Below are 22,692 nucleotides of genomic sequence, written 5' to 3' on the forward strand. Positions count from 1 at the left end.
TGTCAGTCTGGAAAAGGATACAAAGCCATCTCAAAGGCTTTGGGACAACAGAGAACCACAGTGAGAGCCATTATCCACAAATGGAGAAAACTTGGTGGCCCTTCCCATGATTCCCAGTGTGAGATGAGCTTTTCTTTTTGATAAGCAGTGGTTTTGGCCATGGAACTCTCCCATGGATGCCATTTTGCCCAGTGTCTGTCTTAAACACTGACCTTAACTGAGTCAAGTGAGGCCTGCAGGTCTTTAGATGTTGTTCTGGGTTCTTTTATGACCTCCTGGTGAGTTGTTTGTGCACCCTTGGAGTGTTTATTTATTTATTCATTTAATCTTTAGATAACAAGATAAAGTCCCATTGAGATCGAGATCTCTTTCATAAGGGTGACCTGGCCAAGAGGTCAGCTGCACATGTCATGATAAATAATACATATTAAGAGACAGATAAAAACGCATTCAGAATTCCCATAGACTTTCAGACGAGGGAACCGGAAGTGCTAAAATGCTAACTCACTTCCGTGCTTTAGGACTCATTCCTGCACCACTCTATTATCCTACTCCTTGACCTTGCATTGACCTTATGAACAGAGTGCAGCTGCCTGGCTCACTGCCAGAGCAGAGACAAAGTCTGTTTTCTGGCTCAAATATCTGTTATGATACTTTAAATCAGGGGTGTCAAACTCAGTTATAGCAGGGGCCGGATTCTGGATTCAGGTCTAACCTGAGGGCCTAACAGGGTCAAGATTTAATCATAACTGTCAACCTCATATTCACCAGTGATAAAACATGAAAACAAAACAGCACTGATGATGAATCATTTAGAAATTCAAAAAATTAAAAATGATAAGTTTAAAGGCTCAAACCTGAGATAAAAATTCCAACTTATTAGTACAAAAGATCAGAACACAAAATTGAAATTAGGAAAATAATGTTTTTAAAAGACCAAATATATGAGGAGAAAGTTGAAATCATAAGTTTGAAAGGCCAAAATATGAGATCAAATTTGAAATCATGAGTTTAAAAGTTAAAATATGACTTAAAATTTTTAGTTGTCAGTCTGATAGGTCAAAATATGGGATTAAAACGCCAAAATAAGGAGTTGAAATTGTCCAAATATGAGCAAGAATTGAAAATGATCACTCAAAAAGATAAAAATCTGACATAAATTTAAGATTGGGAGTTTAAAAGTAAAAATTATTAATTTAAAATGTCAGCATATGAGAAAAAATGAAATTGTGTTTAAAAGTCAAAAAAAGGGAATAAAAAGCTAAAGTAAGGAGTTGAAAAGGTCAAAATATGACTTGAAATTTAAAATTGGGAATCTAAAAAATAAAAATGTGACAAATTAAATGCAAAATTGAAAATTTAAAAACAAATTAATTTCTTTCCCCACATTCTTGACTTTTTATGAAATCTTTCTTACTCTTTACTTTTTCAGATTTTTATGGCTTAACAAAGATGTCTAAAATCATCAAGTTGAAGTTCACATTATTATTCTGGAGGGACTCTGCAGACCTCATACTGATGGGCCAGTTAGAATACAAATATGATTTGATCTTGCGGGCTGGATATAATCGTTCCATGGGTCAGATTTGGCCCCTGGGCCTTAAGTTTGACACCCCTTTAAATGATCCATAAATGGCTGTGGCTGATAGATTTGGCAAAAACAGCATTCAAAAGACTGTTAACCTTCAATAAAGAGAGTGACATCTGCTAACAACAGACTCTAACAACAGCTCTTATAATAATAAAAAGGTAAAAGATATTGAATTAAATGCAACATTCAGGCCACAGGACTCAAAACCCTACGTTATTGAACACGCAATAAGGAGTTGACAGAGAGGGCAGATCAGATTGATGAAGAGGACTGCACAGAAGTTCAGGGGCCCTTGGGTTTGTGATCAGCACCGCCAGGAGGCTGAGATCGAATGGGGCTGGAGGTTTAAGAGCTTACGCAAGAAGGGACCATTTATGGTTTTAAAAACAATGCAACCTTAAAATCAACCTTGCAGCTTATTTGATGCTCTTAGAAAGACTTAAACAGGTCTGATGGATCCCTTAGTCAGATTTGGAATAAAAGAGTTTACAGAAAAGAAAATGCCTGAATGTGATTTTAAATTGAAGCGTTGTCACAGATGAGCGTTCACCAGTCCATGCTAGGGGTCCAGGTCAGCAGCACGTTTGTTATGACTCCCCTCAGGCCTGCACTGCCAAGTGTGTGTATATATCATATAGCCGTGTGTAGGACTGATGGTCTGAGCGTGTCTTGAACGTGCACAGCAAAGTGGAGTGTTGTGATTGGCCAACAGTGACCTATTAAACCCTGACCTACATACCAGAGGGTGTGACCTGAGACGGGGTTGAGGGGTCTTGATGTGTGTGGCTGAGAGAGGTCAGGGGTCACTGTGTAAATGGAAAGTAAGCAGGTTGACCTGATTGTGTACATTTTTTCCAGTATGTAGCTCATGCACCATGACTGAATGCAAAGAATAATGTTTTTCAAGGCAGTGATGGCAATCAATATTCTAAAGCACCATTATGCATTTATAATGAAATAGTTAGACATTAGCAAAGAGAAGCTGGAAATGTATTCTGTTTCTACTGAGTAGGAGTATCTGTGCAAGAATAATCCAGAAAGAGTACATCTATTCTGGAACACTTCAGAAAACTATTGTCAGTTAACTTGTACACTATATGGACAAAAGTATTTGGCCGCCTGCAGCTATAACAGCCTCCACTCTTCTTGGAAAGCTTTCCATAAGATTTTGGAGAATTTCTGTGGGAATTTGTGCCCGTTAATTCTGTAGAGCATTTATGAGGTCAGTAATTATGTTGGACAAGAAGGTCTGGCTCACAATTTCCGTTCCAGTTCATCCCAAAGGTGCTTGATGGGGCTGAAGTCAGGGCTCTGTGCGGGCCAGTCAAGTTCTTCCACACCAAACTCGCCAAACCATGTCTTTATAGTTTTTGTGCGCTGGGACACAGTCATGCTGGAATAGAAAAGGGCCTTCCCCACATGGTTGCAAACAAAGCTGGGAGCATAGTATTGTGCAAAATTTCTTGGTATGCTGAAGCATTAAAATTGCCCTTCACAGGAGATAAGGGGCCTAGCCTAAACCCTGAAAAAACAGCCCCATACCATTATCCATTCTCCACCAAACTTCACAGTTGGCACAAGCAGTGAGGCAGGTAACATTCTCCTGGTATCTGCCAAAACCCAGACTTTCCCATCTGACTTCCAGGCAGAAAAGTATGATTTATCAACCCACAGAGCACATTTCCACTGCTCCACATTCCATTGTTGGTGTGCTTTACAACACTCCATCTGACACTTGGCATTGGATTTGGTGATATGAGCTTTGCATGCAGCTGCTTGGACATGGAAACCCATGAAGCTCCCACCGCACAGCTTTTGTGCTTACATTAGTGGAAGTTCAGAGCTCTTCAGTTGTGGAATCAGCAGGGCGTTGGTGACCTTTACGCACCATGTGTCTTAGCAGTCATTGACATGGTCTTCCTCTTCGTAGCTGAGTTGCTGTTGCTCCTAAACGCTTCCAATTTATAATCTCTTACAGCTGACTGGAATATCCAGCAGGGATGAAATTTATCAAACCGTCTCATTGCAAAGGTGGCATCCATCATAGCACTGGGCTTGAAGTCACTGAGCTCTTCAGGACGACCAATTTTGTGTCACAAATGTGACTGCGTGGCTAGATGCTTGATCTTATAGCAACAGGTCTCTGCCATGCAAAGCAAAAGCCATGTATGAACAACATCCAACAGCACCATCAACTTCTCTGGCGCAGAAAAGTGTCCTGTGGTCTGATGAGTCCGCATTTTGAAATTTTTTGGAAATAATGACCACTAAGTTGTCTGAGCTTAAGTGGAAAAGGACCGTCCAGATTGCTATCAATGCAGAGGTCAGAAGCCAGCATCTGTGATGGTGTGTGGGTGCATTAGTGCTTACAGCACCTGCACATCTATGAGGACACCATCAATATTATGAGCTACATACAGGATCTGGAGCAACATATGCTTCTATCAAGACTTTTCGGGGACATCCCTGCTTTTTTAACACGAGAATGACACGTCACATTCTGCACAACAGCATGGCTTTGCGGTAAAAGAGTGCAAGAACAGACCAGTCCAGATCTACCTCCCATTGAACATGTATGGTGCAACTTTAGATGAACATCAAGCAAGAGTAGGAAATATTTTCACTTTCAATACTGAAACAATTAGTGACTTCAGCCTCCAGACCTTTACAGGCTGTTTTTATTTGCATCATACACAGCGTCCCAACATTTTTGGTATTATGTTTATAAATGCTAAATTAGCAACTATGTTTGCAGTTAGATGACAGTCAGGAAACTTTGTATTACAGTCTACAGGCTTAACTAAGTGTTGTCCTCAGAAATATGATCTTAATTATGGTACATTCAACAAGGTCTATTTGTACTACCAGCTATTTTTAGGGAAAGCTGTCCAAGATGGACAAGCAGTTTATCCTCCTGAGACAAAATACAACTGAAATCCCTGTCAAACCCTCTGTAATTGCATAAACATAAAAATGAAGGCAATCAGAAAGCTGATGGTCACAGGGGTGTTGAACTAAAGGGCCGAGGGCCAAATCCGGCAGTTATACCCGGCCCGCAAGATCGTATCATAATTTTATTATAACTGGTCCACCAGAACGACGTCTGCAGATTTCCTCCAGTGTATACAGTTGCTAGAAAAAGTATGTGAACCCTTTGAGATTTCTTGGATTTCTGCATAAATTGGTCATCAAATGTGTTCTGATCTTCATCTAATTCACAACAATAGACAAACACAGTCTGCTTAAACTAATACTGTTTTCATTTCATATCTTCAATTTTACGTCTCACTACGTCTAACTTCTTAAACTTATGATTTTGACTTTTATCTCACATTTTGACCTTGCCAACTCCTTTCTTTGGCTTGTTGTCTCATATTCTGACCTTTAAGATTCACAATTTTAAATTTTAACTCCTATTTTGACCTATAAAACTCATGATTTTGACTTTTATCTCATATTTAGACCTTCTAGATTCACAATCCTTTTAATATTATCTCATAAATTGATCTTTTAGACTCACAATTTAAAATTCAAACTCATATTTTGACATTTAAAACTCATGAGTTGACCTTATCTCTCTTTTTTTTTTTAACATTTTAAACTCATTATTTTGAACAATACCTCATATTTGGACCTTGTCAACTCCTTACTTTGACTTTTAATCTCAAATTTATCCTTTAAAACTCATTTAACTAATATATTTCCCTTTAAAAACATTGTTTTGACTTTTAATTTTGTGTTTTGACCTTTTGAACTAATAAGTTTGACTTTTTAGCTCATATTTTGACATTCTAAACTTTTCTTTTTGACCTTTTTTTTTTTAAATCTCAAGATCATTTATCATCAGTTGTCAGGTTGTTTTTTTCCATAATGCATTACTGATGAAAATGAGGTTGGCAATTTATGGTTAAATGTTGATCCTGTTAGTCTCTCAGGTTAGACCTGATTTTTGAATCTGGCCCCTGCTGTGATTGAGTTTCACACCCCTGGTCTAACAGTTAGGTCATGACTCTTTTACTGATGCTGTAGTCCTCTAAGTAGTCCACACGTTTCATCCCGGTCTGTATAAACTTTATCTTTCCTGCTCTCTTTCTTTCTATGTTTAGAGCATTTCGCTATCAGCAGAGACCAGATTGTAGTTTCACAACCACATTGTCTCCAACCAAACACTCACAGTTCAGACCGTGACACAGGTCAGTGAGAAAGATCCTGACCTGGCCTTGAACGAGTTTCCCTAGACTCAGCCTGTGTTAGCGAAGACTCCAGTGTGTGCATGAGCGTGCACATAAATACCACTATAACGCTGCTGCCTTCTTTTCCCACAGCTGCCCTTTGTCTGTGTGGTTAACAGGAAAACTGTTCATCCGTTTTATTTATAACCCAAATTTAAACAAAACGGAAATACGTCACATTGCCCTGAAGAATAGTGTTTTTTCAAAGGTTGGAGAGAGTTGAGTGGAATTTCAAAGCACAAGTCCAAACTGAGGCAATGCAGGAATTTCAGCACGCTGTAAAAAAATAGCAGAGCTAGATTTTTTAAAGACATACTTCCCTGTTTTTCCATGTACTGTAAGTACAACTGTAAAAACAAATAATAGAAAAGAACACAACTATTTTTTCTGAAGACATTTAAGTATATGGCACAATGGGTTCATGGGCAGGTCAGCAGATTTTTTAAAATTTTTAAGTTATTTACAAAATGACTGTTAATAAATCTATCACCTTATTAAAATTTGAAGCAAATCAGATGTTTCGTATCAGAATTGGGCAAATTTCCTGTGAAACTGGCAAGATATCAAAATGCTCACCATTGGAAGTAAGCTGTCCTAATGAGGCTATTCTATCAAAATCTGAGCTTGAATGGTTCATCTCAGTAATAATTTAAAGAAATGGCCTTATTATGTCACTTCCTGTTGCTAGTAGGGGACGTCACAGTAAAATAATAGTAAGTTAACCTTTGAATGTGTAGAGGTGGAGCCGATCAAACGTGACATTTGAAGCAAATCATTTCTTTGATATGAGAGTTATGCCAACTTCCTGTGAAATTGGCCGGATATGGAAATGCTCGCCATTGCCAGGGAGGTGTCATTTATTAGGACATGTTAGGGTTTTGACAGTTACTGAGGACTTCTGTTGAAAAATCTGAGCTTGATAGGTTCAACGCAGTAAGAGGAATAAACAAATGACCCACTTCATGTCACTTCCTGTTGGCAGGAGAGGGCACTATGATGAGATATTTGCATGTCGGGCTTGTTCAGTGTGATACCCGTCTTGCCAGAAACTGTAGAGAATGATGTACGCAAAAGTTCCAACAGGTTAAGGTCATCTGCCACCATCAAAAACACCTTATTTTGAAATCGAGATGAGGCCGGGTGACTTCCTGTTGGGATTTGGGTATGGGTTCAAAAGGCTTTTTTGTAGGTTTGTTGATGATCCATGAGCACACCTAAAATCTTAAACCTAGACTGAATGGTGTGTGGGGGCTGAATGTTTAAATTTGTTTTTGAGGAAAAAAAAGTAAAATCAGAGAAGGTAATGTTCGATTCGCAGCAGGGGGCGCTGTTACAAAATGATAATATTGATGCATCAATGTACTCATGATCAATATGTTTTCATCCCTGTGAAGTTTGGTGATGATTGACATAAGCACTATAGAGTTACATAGAATCAAAATAGTTGGCACGCCTACAAAATGTTGAAAAAAGGTTTTCCAACGTTTGGCCCTGATTACAGCCCCGCCCTATGGTGAAAATGTATAGTTTGCACAACTTAAGATGTCCATCTTGTCTAGAATAAGCAAAAGAAATTTGAAGACAATTTTATGAAATCCATAGGTGGAGATCCTTCAGATGTGACATCAGTGATACTGCCCAAAATGCAGCCAAAGCCTACAAAACATAGCTAACAGTTGGTGGTTTATTGGGACTAAGCCTCGATTTTTAAAATACTGCGTGATAAAGTTCTGCTGTAGCATTTGCCTTGAACATTCAGTGCAGCACGTGAATAAAACCATGGCTGATTAAAGTGGAATTTTTGATGAGTGTGGACAATCACTCAGTCTTTGTTTGCACTCATGCCCACTATGAGTCAATGGGAGAACCCAGTGTGAGAAGACTGAGTGAGGAGATGTGAGACGGCATGTTCCCTCTTAGGCTTAATCTCAGACCAAACAAAGAAAAGCAAATGCAGATGCAGGGAGAACGTGCTTTTTGTGTTGGTACAGGTAGAACAGATTTAACTTCATTCCAACAACCACATGAGGAGAGTACTATATGCAAGCTTGAGTGCAGAAAAATATCTAATACAATATTATAATGTGGTGGGATGATACTTGAGTCCATTCTTATTTGTAAATCTTTGTAAAACCATAGTTCTCTTGCAGACTTAATAAAAATGTCCTCCATGGTTTTCCTATATTTGCCGCATTCATTTTACCCTCTACCTTTACAAGCCTTCCAGGGCAAGCTGCCGAGAAGCATCCCCACAGCATGATGCTGCCACCACCACACTTCACATAGGGGATGATGTGTTTTGTGGTGATGTGCTGTGTTTTGTGTCCAGCAGACATAGCATCACTTGACCACGGAGTTTCCCACATGCCTTTTGGTGAACTCTAGTCCAGATTTAGTCTGAGTTTTCCCAACTGTGGCTTTCTTTTTGCCACACTCCCATAAAGCTTTGACTGCTGAGGAACCTGGGCAACAGATGTTGTATGCAGAGTCTGTTGTTGTTCTAGTGCATGTTGTCATCCGTGTGCTGCAAAACTAATTACCTTGTTGTGGTACATCAAACATAATCTGAACCTGCATGTTATTCTGGGAGTGTAGCTGAGTGTACCTAATATATCGGCCTACATCTTAATTTGATTATGAGTTCATTTGAATTACATGAGACATACACAAACAGTACTAGGTCTAATTCCTACGGGCTATACCTGTTTACTTATAGTAGTCCCATTTTAGTACATTAAAGTTTACTATCTGCACTTATAACTGGTCTTCTGCACTACTTATTGTAGAGAAACTTACATATAAAGTAGATTTATTGTTGTATTTTAACACATTTTGCTCTAACATTTTGTCTGTTGGCTCATACGCTTCAGTGCTTTAGCTTACTAACATTTAGTATGATTCTGATAATAGGGTGGCTTAGTGTAGGGATGCATGGATACATCAGTTTAACATTGGTACCTGCCAGTATTTACCCTGCTGACAAACATAATGCCAATTCATAACATCGTTCATAATGTTGTTATAAGGCATTTAACAAAAACACAGCTCCCAACTGTACTTTAAGATTTATTAAATTGCAGATACTTTGATATGCATTTAACTAAATTAGTAAAGCAGCTTATTTAACCTCCTGAAACCCAAGCTTTTGTTGGAATATTTCATTTTTCCAACTTAGTTTGGATAAGTGGATCCTGATAAGTTAAAAAGAAGTAGTTTTCACCAAAAAATCGTGTCTGCAAATGAGGACAGTAGGCTCATCTAATTGTACAATACAGATAAAAGTTAATTTCCTTACTTGTAGGAAGTAATGTTGACAAAGAATATGTTTTAAAAGGCTCCCTAGAATTTTAAAGACATTGTCAAAAATTTGAAAGCCTTTAAAAAAACGTCTAAATTTCCTCAAATACAGACATTTAAGAGAGACTTTTTGAAAAGCCTTAATATTCTAATAAAATCTTGTCAGAAATTCCCTTAAACTTCCTGAGAATTTTCAAGCAAATCTTCACAAAAAATTCTAATCCAATTCCCCTTAACAACATTATATTAGAAAAATTATTGAAAATTTTCAAACTTATAGCATATTCCCCCAAACATCCGATAAATACCTCAATATATTTGATCAAATTCCCAAATATTAACAAAAAAATCCTCAGAGTAAACAGTCCAAAATATACAAACATTTTCATGAAAATTCCTGAAAGTTTCAAAGTAAATTTCCCCAACATTCCAAGAAAATGACTTAAACTTCTGTTGAATTCCTGACAATACCCTCAAAATTCAAATAGAAAAATGTGTTAATATGTTGTAGGTCAGCAAATTTTTTGTGAAATGCACGTGCAGGGAGTTAGGACTGAATGTCTTCGTTTTTTTAAACATTATTAACTAGATATCTTTGCAGAACTCAGGCAAAACCTCCTGTCCTGGTATAAACTTCACCACCGAGTGGCGCTGCGGCTCCCTTTGTCCGCGCTTGCGCGTGCATCTGTGTAAGCGCGTGAGTGTGTGTCGTCATCGCAGTCACGTTGCTTCCCGGCCGAGCGGAGGTTAAATAGCGGATATGTGCCGCAGACCGGCAGATTAGCCCGGCTCAGAGTGTTCTGCAGACATTTTAGTGACCAGCCCGCTTCATTCAGCTTTAAGGGTCGACGGTTTTGCTCTTACAACCCGGCGGTACTTCACAAGTCTCTTCTGCTCACGAGGACTTCAGCGGCTCGGTTACCGTTTACTGTGCGGCTCTTCAGTTTCCAAGGAATGCCAAGGGAGCTGACCCAGAACAGGATCCAAAAGATCTGGATTCCCACCAAGGATGACAAGCCGTCGCCACGACGAGGTAAAACCCTGTTAAATGTTTGATATTCTCAAAGTTTTCTGGTTTTCATTTACAAAAATGAGTCTGCTGCGGTCTGTTTCTTCAAATAGCCTCACCTCAGCCACCTTTATATTTTATTTTAGTAACCTGCTCAGTTTTTTCCTTAAGGCTGTGGCGGTGGAATCTACATTTAAAGCCTGTAACAGGACAGTGCTGAATATATTCTTGCAATATAACCTTTAAAATACCAGATTGCGGAAGTAATAGTCATTTTAAATCGACATTTCATTCTTCCTCTGAGAACCTATCACAGCTATAGTTTATGACAGTAAGCGATATTATTGCGAATTTCCGCTGTGACGTGCTGAATTTTCCATACATTTCCCTTTCACTTGTCTTTTGACTCATCCTTCAATCGATTGGGGTCTTCATCAGCACGCGCGGCACGTCACAGCTCGTAGTTGTGGTCGCCATGGATACAGATTGCCCCGCAAACAGCGTTTGATGCTGTGGAAGTCTTCTAATAGGTCGGAGACACGCGCGTGTGCATGGGGCGAGCTGTCTCCTCCTGGCTTTACAAGAAAATGTAGAGAAAAAAGACAATTATAGGGAGTTTTTGCTTTATGTAAAATAAATTGTTACACTCAGGATCTAAGTGGCAAAAATGGCAGCATAGATAGGTCACAATGAAGATACTTTGCATAAATATTATTTTATTATGCATTAATTTTTAATTCAAGATCAGACCTGGTCATATATCATCATTATTATTAGATATCAATTAATTTTAGGGAAATGAATCATTTAAATACTTGTTTGACTGCAAAAAACTGTGATTTTTGAAATGTCAAAAACATAGTAAATGAAATATTTTTATAGACTACATGGAAATTGGATTTCCATTTGATTTGCATTTTTTTAAAATCAAGATCAGACGTGATCATTAATATCAAACAATGATGGCTTTCTTTTTTCTTTTGGAATCTAGCTCTTAAATGCCAGTTTAAGAGCAGGACACAAAGAGTTAAATATTTACTACATACAAATTTGATTTCCTTGAATGTGATCATCACATCCTTGAATATGTTAATAATGAGCAACAACTTTGTTTTTAATGCATAATTAATTGTTAGTTTTAAGATATTAATAAATTGTTTTAGTAGTCTCTCTATGAAAAAATGATGATATACAGATGATATTAAAATTACAAAATTCTATTGAAAATGAAAACAAATAGCCTCAAAAATTTATATTGTTAGCTCTAACTCAGCCGAAATAATCAGAGGAAGAAATAGAGAATGACCAAAAAAGCTGCAAAATAGCCTATAGAACCTCTGTGGTAAAGCAATTGATAACCACTTTGCTATCACTGAGTCAATTCTGCCTTTGTTTTTGTTTGGCAAAGCTGTGGCTAGAATTTGAATATGCAAATTTAAACAAAACAAATAAAAAACGCGCTTCTCAAAGCTTCATCCCTGTTTTAAATGTCTCATTAAAATAGAGCTGCTGCAAACCTTGATTCATATTGGCCACTCAGTCCTCCGCTGTAGCTCATTGATTATTGAAAAGGATATTGTGGCTTATTGATCCATGGGGAGAAAATAGCATTTCCCATATAGAATGCATGTTTTTTCTTTGCATGAGCCTAGGACGTGACCTAGAAATAAAAAATGTATCAAACTTCTTTTCAAAATAGACAGAATCTTAAAAAATGTTAAGCAGCGATCAGAAGAAATGATCTTTATTGGGTTGCATGGCAATAGAAGAGAGAAAGAGGTTGACAAGGAAGATTTTTGGGTTTAAATAATGCAACTTTGTGATATAAAAAGATAAGGACAGGGCATCAGGTGTAAAAGACACTGTGTGGAAGTGCAGCTAAAAATTGCATCTGCAAGTGAAGGAGGCCAATGAAAACTGTTGTATATGGTAGCTCCACCCTTGAATGCTGAAACATTGCATTAAAGTCATACCTGCATTGCTAAAAGGATAATATGTTCAATTATTTTTCACATTTTTAGTGACCCACAGAAATGAGGACAACCGGCAGCAGCGTGCAATATGACTTAAAATCTGCTGTTGCCTTAGGGGCGGGGTTACAGTATAGTTGGTCAAGCGAGATCATCCCACCCTGGCTCGGGTGAGCTGGTTCAAAGCGTGCAGAAGTGGGTCAATGTGCAGTGAGGTGGAAATTATGGTCAGGCAGCAGCAGACGGCCACGTGCATGCTGGGAGTGTGTTGGCATGAAGAGAAATAGAGATTATATCTGCAGAGGTTGCTTTAATGAGTACATTTAGGGAGGATGCAGCTCTTGATTATTATTTTTGTCAGACTGCTGACTCTTAGGTTACGGATTCTGTCTGTGTTGCAGATTCCTAAACACTCTCGACTTGTTCTAATGACATACAAACCTCTCTCATCCCTTTCTGCAGCGGCATGCGCTCCCCACTTCGCCAACCCCCCCACTGTCATCGTGATGGTGGGTCTCCCGGCTCGTGGCAAGACCTACATGTCAAAGAAACTAACACGCTACCTCAACTGGATCGGCATGCCTACCAAAGGTACACAATGACACTTTTAAACATCTAGCACATTCAGTAGCTTATCAGGGTGGCATTAAAACAACATGAACTCATGTTTTCTCCGTTGGGAGTATGTTTTAATACATGTTGCTTCTTTCCTTTGTAGTCTTCAATGTTGGAGAGTACCGCAGGGAGGCAGTCAAAAACTACAGCTCCTATGATTTCTTCAAGCCTGATAATGAATGTGCCGTGAAAATCAGGCAGTAAGTTTAACACAAATATAGATAGTTGGAATATTCTGCTGCAAAAAGATAAAAGTAAACACCTAAACTGTCTTTGTTCTGTAGGCAGTGTGCCTTAGCCGCTTTGAGGGATGTCAAGTCCTATTTGAAGGACGAGGGAGGCCAAGTTGCGGTAAGTTTCCCTACATGCATCACTTTATATCTTCCTCATGACGTGGAAACTTTTTGTCTAATAAAACTGCTTCTTTTAGGTCTTCGATGCCACTAACACGACAAGAGAGCGGCGAGACATGATCCTCAAGTTTGGCAGTGAGAATGGCTTCAAGGTCAGTGTTTCTATTTCAGCTTGAACAGTGAAAATGTGACGTCAATGTGAGCACAGCACATTTTAATCCTTTTCTTTCTCTGTGCACAGATCTTCTTCATTGAATCTGTGTGCGACGATCCCAGCGTCATTGCATCAAACATCATGGTGAGTCTCAAACATGACTTCATATGTTTTTACCTGCGCTATGTCAAACAACATTTACCGTTTCTAACGTTTCTCTGGAATCAGGCGTGTTGTTTGCCGTCTGACATTTTTAATTCACTCCACAGGAAGTGAAGGTGTCTTGTCCTGACTACCGGGACTGCAACAAGACTGAAGCCATGTTGGATTTTCAGAGGAGGATTGAATGCTACAAAGCCAGCTACCAGCCTCTGGACCCTGATCAGTACGACAGGTATTCATCTTTTTCTTTCAGCAGTTTTAAATCAAACTCCTGTATCTAAAATACAAGATACAGAACTATAATGCATTGTGCATATAACGTTCAGTATGAACACATACATGATAGAGGAAAATGCAGTATGTTACACACAATAAGGCTAGTACAATACCATAAAGTACAACACATTGCATTACAATACAGCATGATATGATATGATGCAATACATCAAAATACAACACAGCGTTGTATGACACAATGCACCACATTACTGTATTAAATAGTATAATGTAGTATAATAAGTTGCAGTACAATCATCTTTATCGTCTTCAGCCTTTAATTAAACCTTAAAATCATAAAGGTTTCCATCATTTGCAATGATGATCAGTTACAAAAACATACAGTTACAACAATTTAAAAAAAATCATCATGACATCATACAAAAAAGCGCGACAAACTGCACCACATCATATTAAAATATGATATGACATGATACCATATGAGAAATAATATGAAATGATACAAAAAGGTACAACAGGACACACCAGGATACACCATGCAAGGCCTCGCCATGCAAAATAAATAACATGAAACTTTAAAAAAAAAAGCATGATTCAATTTAATAGGATATTACATGAGTGAATACGCCATGCCCAGGCTACTTCATGCAACGCCACTTCATGTAAAACAATGTCACGCCACATCATACAACACAACACCGTGCAATAGTTCAGTGCAAAACAAAATAGCATGATACATACAAAAGAAGTGATCTGATACATTAGAATATGACATGATGGCAAACGCCACGTGCAGGCCAAGTCCTGCAATGCCACGCATGACCACACAAGGCCACACCATTCCACGCCATGCCATTCCATGCAGCAGTATATTTCAAATCAAAATAACATGATATGTATAAGAAAAAGCATGATTTGATGTAGTAGTATATGACATGATTGCATATGCTTTGCGCAGGCCACTTCGTGCAATGCAACAACACGCTACACCACACTAAACAAATAAAACCTAGCATATATTGAAATATGGAAGACATAATGCCAGAAAAGAAACAGCTCGATATGATCTGAATATGCAATGCCTGCGTCGCCACTTCTTGCCATCCCATGCCTCACTTTAATGAACTACTCCTTGATTTATTGCAGTGCTATATTACATGATACCCTTTAAAAATACGATAAGATTCTTTAGCGTTCCATTGTTCCTTGGCATAATTTATGTTGGACTTAATTAATGCTTACATTATGCTGCCTCCAGAGCAGCAAAAATTCATAAAAACTAAATAAAGGTTGAACATCCATCAAGCTTTCTTTATATTCGTCCTCCAGGGACCTCTCCTTCATCAAGGTGATAGACGTGGGCCGGCGTTTCCTCGTCAACCGCATCCAGGATCACATCCAGAGTAAGATCGTCTACTACCTGATGAACATCCACGTCCAGCCCAGAACCATCTACCTGTGCCGGCACGGCGAGAGCACCGACAACCTGGAGGGGCGGCTGGGTGGTGATGCAGGACTCTCTCAGAGGGGCAGACAGGTATATATCAGAAAAAGCATTCAAGCATTACAAACATGATGATGGATAACCTTTGGTGTTAAATGCTGTTCCATTCTTGCTTTAGTTTTCAGCTGCTCTGGCTCGGTTTGTGGAGGAGCAGCAGCTGAAAGACCTTAAAGTCTGGACCAGCCAGCTGTGTCGCAGCATCCAGACTGCAGAGCACCTGGGAGTCCCATATGAACAATGGAAAGCTCTCAATGAGATAGATGCTGTGAGTACCACTCTTAAAAGCTCTGTTCACATCTCATTACACATTCATATGAACTGTTACAAAACTAAAATATCATCCTTTTTTAGGGAGTGTGTGAAGAGATGACGTACGATGAGGTGAAGGAGAAATTCCCTGAGGAGTTTGCTTTGAGGGATGAAGATAAATTCTACTATCGCTACCCAGCAGGAGAGGTAAGCACAGTCCATGTCCACTGCAGACTTCACAATAAAAGTCTTAAAAAGTACGAATTAAAGTGATTGTAAACAAATCCATTGTCTTGATTGCAGTCCTACCAGGACCTGGTCCAGCGGGTGGAGCCGGTCATCATGGACCTCGAGAGGCAGGAGAACGTCCTGGTTATCTGCCATCAGGCAGTCATGCGCTGCCTGCTGGCCTACTTTCTAGACAAGAGTGCAGGTAAGTTACTCTAACTCCCATAATCCCCCGTTTAACTGACATAAGTTCATCTAAATATGAGTTGGGGCAAAATCTGCTGCAGCTGTTTCATGTTTTTATGTTTTTTTCCAGATGAGATGCCATACCTGAAGTGTCCCCTTCACACAGTGCTTAAGCTCACCCCAGTCGCCTATGGGTGCAAAGTGGAGTCAATCTCTTTGAATGTGGAGGCGGTGAACACCCACAGAGACAGACCAGAGGTAAAGTGTGATAAACTGATAGCTATGACATTACTGCTCATCTGTGGTTAACAACTAATGAAAACAGGATACAATTTAGGCTCTATTTCTGAGTCTAACTGATTGAACTTTTTTTTTTTTACTGTGCAGGAGGTGAAGAGAGGTCCCGGCATCTTGATTAGGAGGAACAGTGTGACCCCTCTGACCAGCCCCGAGTCAAACATCAAGAAACCTCGTATCGATGACCTTGATGAGGCACCCATCCAGGATCTGCCACCATCTGTTGCCTCACTGGCGCTCTGCAGCCCCTCACATCTCCCTCTCTCCCTGGCCGGACAGGTTGGTTTCTCTCAAACTTTGATATGTTTAGAATTAACAAGTTAACAGGATTCTTGAGGTTAAATGAAACCTTTGTCAAGCCCTTCCCTTACTTACTGTTAGCGGGTTAGACAAAATCTGTTGTCATGAGGGCAGTCCCCTTTTAGAACAATTGGAAATACCCTGAAATGTGGCAATCTTGATCTTGTTATTTTGATGAACTTGGCTGGAGTGAAAGAACAAAGACAAAGGACAGCAGGAGGTACAAGAATAACCTTAAAAATCAACAAACTTGTTAAAACCGTTTAAAATATTACTGATGTTTGATGCTATTGATGTTTGCTAACATCAGCTTTCCTCCAGTAGAACATCAACACACTGATGTTTTGTTCTGAGATAAATGAAATTTTATAAATTAAAATCTGCCTAAGTAGACCAACTTTAACATGAAGTTATTGTGCTAGCAAAATAATACCTGTAAACTTGCTATGAAGGAACACTGAGGATACTTTACCCTTAGAGGTCCAAATGTTTTTTTTTTTTTTGACGTGTTGTTGATTCTTTTTTTCTTTTGACAATATGAACCACTAAGGCGTTGTTTACCATGCTCATGTTTGGCATCATTTTTTCAGCACAACCTCAGTGTTATGAGATTAGAATTAATTTTAAAATTGAGCTTCCTGTATTAGATATAGGACACACCCCAAAAACTGATGTTTAAAAATTGTATTCAAAACAATATATATCAAAATATGATGAAGTTGTCATTTCAAGAGTTCAGAATTTAGAAAATGTTGAAAATAAACATAAAAGCAGTAAAATTACATATATCAAACTAATAAAAGGGTTCAATTACATGGACTGCATTTTCACAGAATTAATTTCTTAGCCTATAATAAATAAAATGAGTTTTTCCCCTTTAAAAATAACTTAAAATGCAGAAGTTCTGAAAAGAATACTAGTGCCAGTCCTGTGCAGTATGGCCCACTGTCCCCTATGTGTAAAATTGATTTCTGTATCAAATTAAAGTGATTATATTTCCTGCTCTAAACAGCCTGTTGACATCAAACAAAAACTGAAAGAGAGCTTAAAAACCACACTTTTCACATGAAGTGATTGCAATGCAAAATGTGGCTTTGTTTGCATGCTTTCAAGGGTTTTCCCTTTACTTCAAAAACTGGCATTGCTAGCTCTGCTAACTTTAGCCACATTCTGTTAAGCATCTTTGCATCATTATAGTGTGAAGATGGTTTACTGTTGCAATGTGAAATTGGTTTATGGATTATATTCAGTAGACATAAGACTAAACAGAATCACATTTACATGGATGGGAAATGATTAGCGTAGACAAATACTTAAATTTAGTGTTTTTGCGATTGTTGAAGGCTTGAATTACCAGTGTGTTTGACCACAAAGTCAAATCTAAAGGTATTTTCCGTCATAAATCTTCTGTTTAGGATTAGAAAAATTCAAGATCATTATGTGCATGTTATAAGACGCTCTTTTAGACACCCCAAACACACTTTAGCCATGCTGATATGACAGAATTAAAGTTAAATGTTTGAAAAGCTTGGCCTTGGTGGAAGAGGAGGCTCTGTGATCGGTGCATCAGTGTCCAATCAGAGAGAATATAAAGGTTCAACATAGTAAGAAACAAGAGGCTGGTATAAAAAAGATGAAGGCATGTCTTTCATCTGGTTCCTTTCTGATTTTCTGTGTATACGCTGCATGTATGTTTGCTCACTTGTTTCCCATCCTCTCTTCCTCTTCTGCCTTCCTCTTCTCTGCATCTCACAGCATTGGCTGGGCAAAGTTTGCCTGTAAGTATCTGCTCACTACTCTCTCTTTGCCTGTCTCACTCTGTTTATCTCATTCATTTCCTTCATTATTTTTGTTTACATCGTGTTCTTTTCCCATACTGCCACACAGCTTTAGCTACTGTTATTGTATCACGTGTCCATTACTGACATTTTGTACCAGGACATTCCCAGCACAACCTTTTAAACTGTAAAAGTGTGAGAGTATGGGAAAAGAAAAAGCACCTTTTTTTCTCTGTGATCATAGGGAACTCACGTCCTGGTTTACATTCCTATAATACCTCCCTGCTGCCGTCATCGCTGTTGTCGTCACCATAATCTGCTTGTTGTATTACATGCTGACTGTTTTGTTTTTGTCTCTGTGCTTGCTTTATTTTTGGCCCTTCCTTTTCCCGTGTTAAGACGAACCAGCCTCCAATATCTGAAAGTGGTTTCTCTCTTAGTCTTTCAAAGGTAAACACACTTTAGAGGCTTTGCAGTTGCTTTGTAGTTCTGCCTGCAGCCACATCTGAAAGCACAATGGATAAAAACCATTTTAACAGGCTAATCCAGATTACCGTTTCATAATTAACTCATTAGAATTATCCCCTTCTTTTCAAATGGGTTTTTAAAGAGCTAACTACAGCACTAACTTACTGGTTAGCACAAATGTATCTGCACTGATGTCATGCATTTATGCTACTCAGTGTGCAAGAATTAAACAAGAACACTCAAAATTAGTGGGATTTTATGCTTCAAATGACAAAATTAACTCTAAAACTCTAATAATGAACACTTACATGAATATTTTCCTCTCAAAAACAGGCATGAATCTTATTTTCATAGAGAGAAAATTGACATATCTTGAAACCTGTATCTTGATAGCCAGTCAGCAGCCTCCTTTAGCAGACATGTGCCATGTGCTTAATGTAGCTACACCTAGATGTGCTTGTTTTGTGCTAATTAGATGCATCACTGTTCAAACAGTGCAGCAATAATGAAACCCAAATTGAAGTTATTTTTTCTGTTTATTTTTGGAGCTTTATGCTAGAGTTAAACTTGAAAAATGTTGTCTTTTTTATGAACAAGTCTTGCTTTTAAAGTCCTTTCCTCATTTTGATGATGTTTAGGGCTAGTCTTACAGTCATGTGCATGAGCTTTAGGCATGCAGGGCAGTAAGTTCTTACCCCCGAGGCCAATGTGCCACGAACCGGGGCTGGAGAAAGGGAGGAGGGTGGCCAGAGTCAAGCTCGTCAGATGTAAACACATAAATATTGCTTGCCAGCCAAGGTCAAGCTCGACGGCCTCTCTTTTATCTTACTTTGCTCTAGAGGTGTGGACTTTATTTTTTCAATGGGTTATTTACAAATATCCAGAGTGTGACTGGGGTTGTGTCAATCCTCTTTCCTCCCTGATCATGCCAAATCTTTGCCTCAGTTTTTGGCCCAAGCATGCCTTAAACTTATGCACAGTGCTCTATATCCTCATATTCTTGAATTCAGTGGGCCACTTTGATGAGAAAGACATCTTCAACCAGAGGTAGATGTCTGTCATTGACATTCCCACAAATGCACTTAAACACATTGTAAACTTCATTAACTATATCCGGCACGTCTACGCTGGCTTCGACGCCACAGCGTGGATAACGCCGCAGGGTGTTTGAAGATCTTGTCAGCTCCATTCATAATCACCATAGGATTACCTCGGCACAGCCTCACACCCACTCATTCAGCACACAGAAAACCTGTTCACAGACTCATGAACTTGTTGCTAGATTTCACGCCCTCTAAAAATGAGCGTCTGAGAAAAGACAGCTGACAAAACTTGTGGTTTACGCCGCATGAGCAACATAAAGCCAGAGGATATTTCTACAAGAGTGTTTGTGTTGATGTTGAACTCTTGGCCCCTAAATGTATTGTGTTGCAAAGTTAGGAGATTAAGCAATCAAGGAGAATCAAAGTCTTACATAACTGGTGTTTTTTTTTTCTCATGTGCAGAACTTGAGGAGAAACTCATCTCGTCATGACATCCTGCAGCCCTGCCAGTAAACTTGTTTGTCAACTTGTCAGGAGAATGAAGGATTTAAGAAAGCGGATCTCAAACAGATTCACTGAAGATGACAACTGAAGGATAAACATTTTGTCAACAAAGGACAACTTTCTATACCTTTAATGTTCAAAAAAAGGACTACGGTTATTGAAAGTCCTGTCATTTCAAAGAAAGACTCTTAAGTTCTCCCTTTTATTACTACTGTCAAACACTGTTTTTCACTTTGAGACAATTTAATCTGTCTTTTTTGGAAAGCCATGTTTTAAATTTGCTCTGACGGAAAGAAGAAAAACTGTGACTCATTCCTGTTGGATTTCACACCTCAGATGGCTCTCTGAGAAACTGGTTTGATCTGTTCAAAGGAAAACAAAATGCCAACTTTCTTAGGTTACACTCAGTACGTTTACAAGCAGGTGGAAAATGTCGAATTATGGTGTCAGTACAACTGAAACTGGGCTTTAACGATGCATGAAAACATGTAAATTGGGCTCTACAGTCTGCACAAAGCTTCCACTCAAACTCCAACATAAATGCAAATATGGACATCCCCTTCGATAAATCAAATCTCTTGTACATTTATACCAAAACAAGGACCATATTCCAGTTAAACTGCCTAATGGAGGCAGACTTGACTTTACTGTGCATGTAAACGTACTGAGCCCCTGATAATTTGAAAAGCCATCCAGTTTCATTGAAATCTTTGGGCACTTCCTTGGAAGCACTGGCATTTTTAATGTATTTCTTTTGCAAATGATGTTCAAAATAAGAGGGTCATGATTGATTTCACTCCTTTGTATGCTAACTTGCCACAGATTATGTTATTTTTTGCACAGTTGGGATAATTTTTTAAAACTTTTTTGTTTTTTTGTGTCACTTTGTATTTTTTTATGTCACGGTAACGGAGATTTATGCCGTAGAGTGCCTGTAGTGCTTGTTTCGCAAGCCTAATGCTGCTTCTCTTTGCTCTGTCTCTGGGACTAATTGCCTGAGAAGAGGCATCACATTTCACCATTCTCATATTTAACTTTTACTGTTTTAACATCTGATTTGTTTCATTTCAACAGTACTTTCTGATCAATACCTGAACTTAAATTTAAATGTTTTATTTTCCTTTTTGCTGTCAATGTCAGAAACGCACAAACGTAAGCACCTATATTTTTGTTAAAACAACGCGTGCTGATAATAATATCTTTGTAAATGTTAGCGTACATACCGTATAACTGGAAATGGATGGAGGATGGTGTCAAACTCTTTGTGAGTCTTTGAATGGTGTTGTGTGTTTTTGTACTTCTGTGTTGGACTGAATGTGGGACACGTTTTGTTGAGAAAGATGCTACTGCTTACCTCTCTCAGTAAAACCTTTGTTAACATGTTTGCTTGATATACTTGAACATTTTTTTAAAAACGGTTTTATTATATTCTTTATTTATTTGTATTTAGTTTTGGATGACTGCGTGGAGCGAAGGTACCTTGTCTTATTGTGAGGAGAGTACAGTATGTTGAACAGTTGATTTGCAATCTGCTGGACCAATAAATGAACTGAGAAATCTACAGTTCCTGTTGATTGTCTTTATTGACACATACTCTTATCTACCCTTTTTGTTTCCTTTTATGGAGCTAATCTGCTGTGTAAATAGTGTGTCTTGGCACTCCTTTCTTTACAACCTTTCATGGAAAGCATGAGTCACACGCTGTGAGTTGCATGCTGCTTATCAGGCTGATCATGACTGGGTGCATTCAGGAAGTTAAAGGGAAATTGCATCAGAGAGGATAAATAAAGAAAGCTATCTCTCCAGTAACACTAAGCTCTAAATGATGGTGCTCTTATCAGACCAAGCTGGGGGTATAGACAATTCAGTTGAATACATCACAAGGACAAGATATTTAATGATCAAACAAGTTGACTTCTTTTTACATGAACACATTTTGAATTTGATACCTGCAAGATGCTCCAAAAAAGTTGGGACAGAAGCATGCTTACCTTTGTGTAAGATCCTTGTCATTGGAATTCTTTTCCTTTGTTACTTGATGAACATCTCAAGTTGCTCAGCAGTGCAGAGATTCTGTTGTCTAACTTTGCACTTCACAATGCACCATGCATTTTCAATGGGAGGCAGGTCTAGACTGCATGCAAGCCAGTCTAGTACCCACCATCTTTTACTGTGAAGCCATGCAATTCATGCAGAATGTGGCTTGGCATGTCTTGCTAAAATAAGCAGGGACATCCCTGAAAAAGATGTTTGGATGAAAGCATATACTTGTACTCCTCCAGAACCTGTACAGTCACCTTGCAAACCAAATGGATTGCCTAGATTCCATGTCTGTCATCAGGCAAAGTTCCAATCTGAAACGATTGTGCCAGGTCTGAAATGGACCTGACCAATCAGCATGATTGAAGGAGAATGAGGCAGTAGCAAGGGCTGGGTATAGTAGTACTGGATGCCATTAGCAATGGCTGCTGCTAGTGTAGCAATTAGCTCAGATGTAACTATAGAACAGCAACAG

The 22,692-nt window shown here is 38.7% G+C and overlaps 1 protein-coding gene across 2 annotated transcripts; it reads left to right on the top strand.

The window, feature by feature from the left end:
- Positions 1 to 9,869: 9,869 nt before the first annotated feature.
- Positions 9,870 to 21,738, top strand: pfkfb3 (6-phosphofructo-2-kinase/fructose-2,6-biphosphatase 3). 2 transcript variants are annotated; one of them, XM_041780769.1, is made up of 16 exons: positions 9,870 to 10,153; positions 12,562 to 12,690; positions 12,818 to 12,914; positions 12,999 to 13,065; positions 13,145 to 13,219; positions 13,309 to 13,365; positions 13,491 to 13,615; positions 14,950 to 15,157; positions 15,243 to 15,389; positions 15,476 to 15,580; positions 15,677 to 15,806; positions 15,918 to 16,045; positions 16,175 to 16,363; positions 18,140 to 18,162; positions 18,562 to 18,612; positions 20,136 to 21,738. In XM_041780769.1, the coding sequence occupies exons 1-16, from the start codon at positions 10,075 to 10,077 to the stop codon at positions 20,140 to 20,142; spliced, it is 1,617 nt and encodes a 538-aa protein (XP_041636703.1). In that variant the 5' UTR covers positions 9,870 to 10,074; the 3' UTR covers positions 20,143 to 21,738. The 2 variants fall into 2 exon arrangements, with proteins under 2 accessions (XP_041636703.1, XP_041636704.1); XM_041780770.1 differs by lacking the exons at positions 18,140 to 18,162; positions 18,562 to 18,612.
- The last annotated feature ends 954 nt before the right edge of the window (positions 21,739 to 22,692 follow it).

The sequence above is a fragment of the Cheilinus undulatus genome, linkage group 23 (assembly GCF_018320785.1).
Source record: "Cheilinus undulatus linkage group 23, ASM1832078v1, whole genome shotgun sequence".
NCBI classification, from domain to species: domain Eukaryota; kingdom Metazoa; phylum Chordata; class Actinopteri; order Labriformes; family Labridae; genus Cheilinus; species Cheilinus undulatus.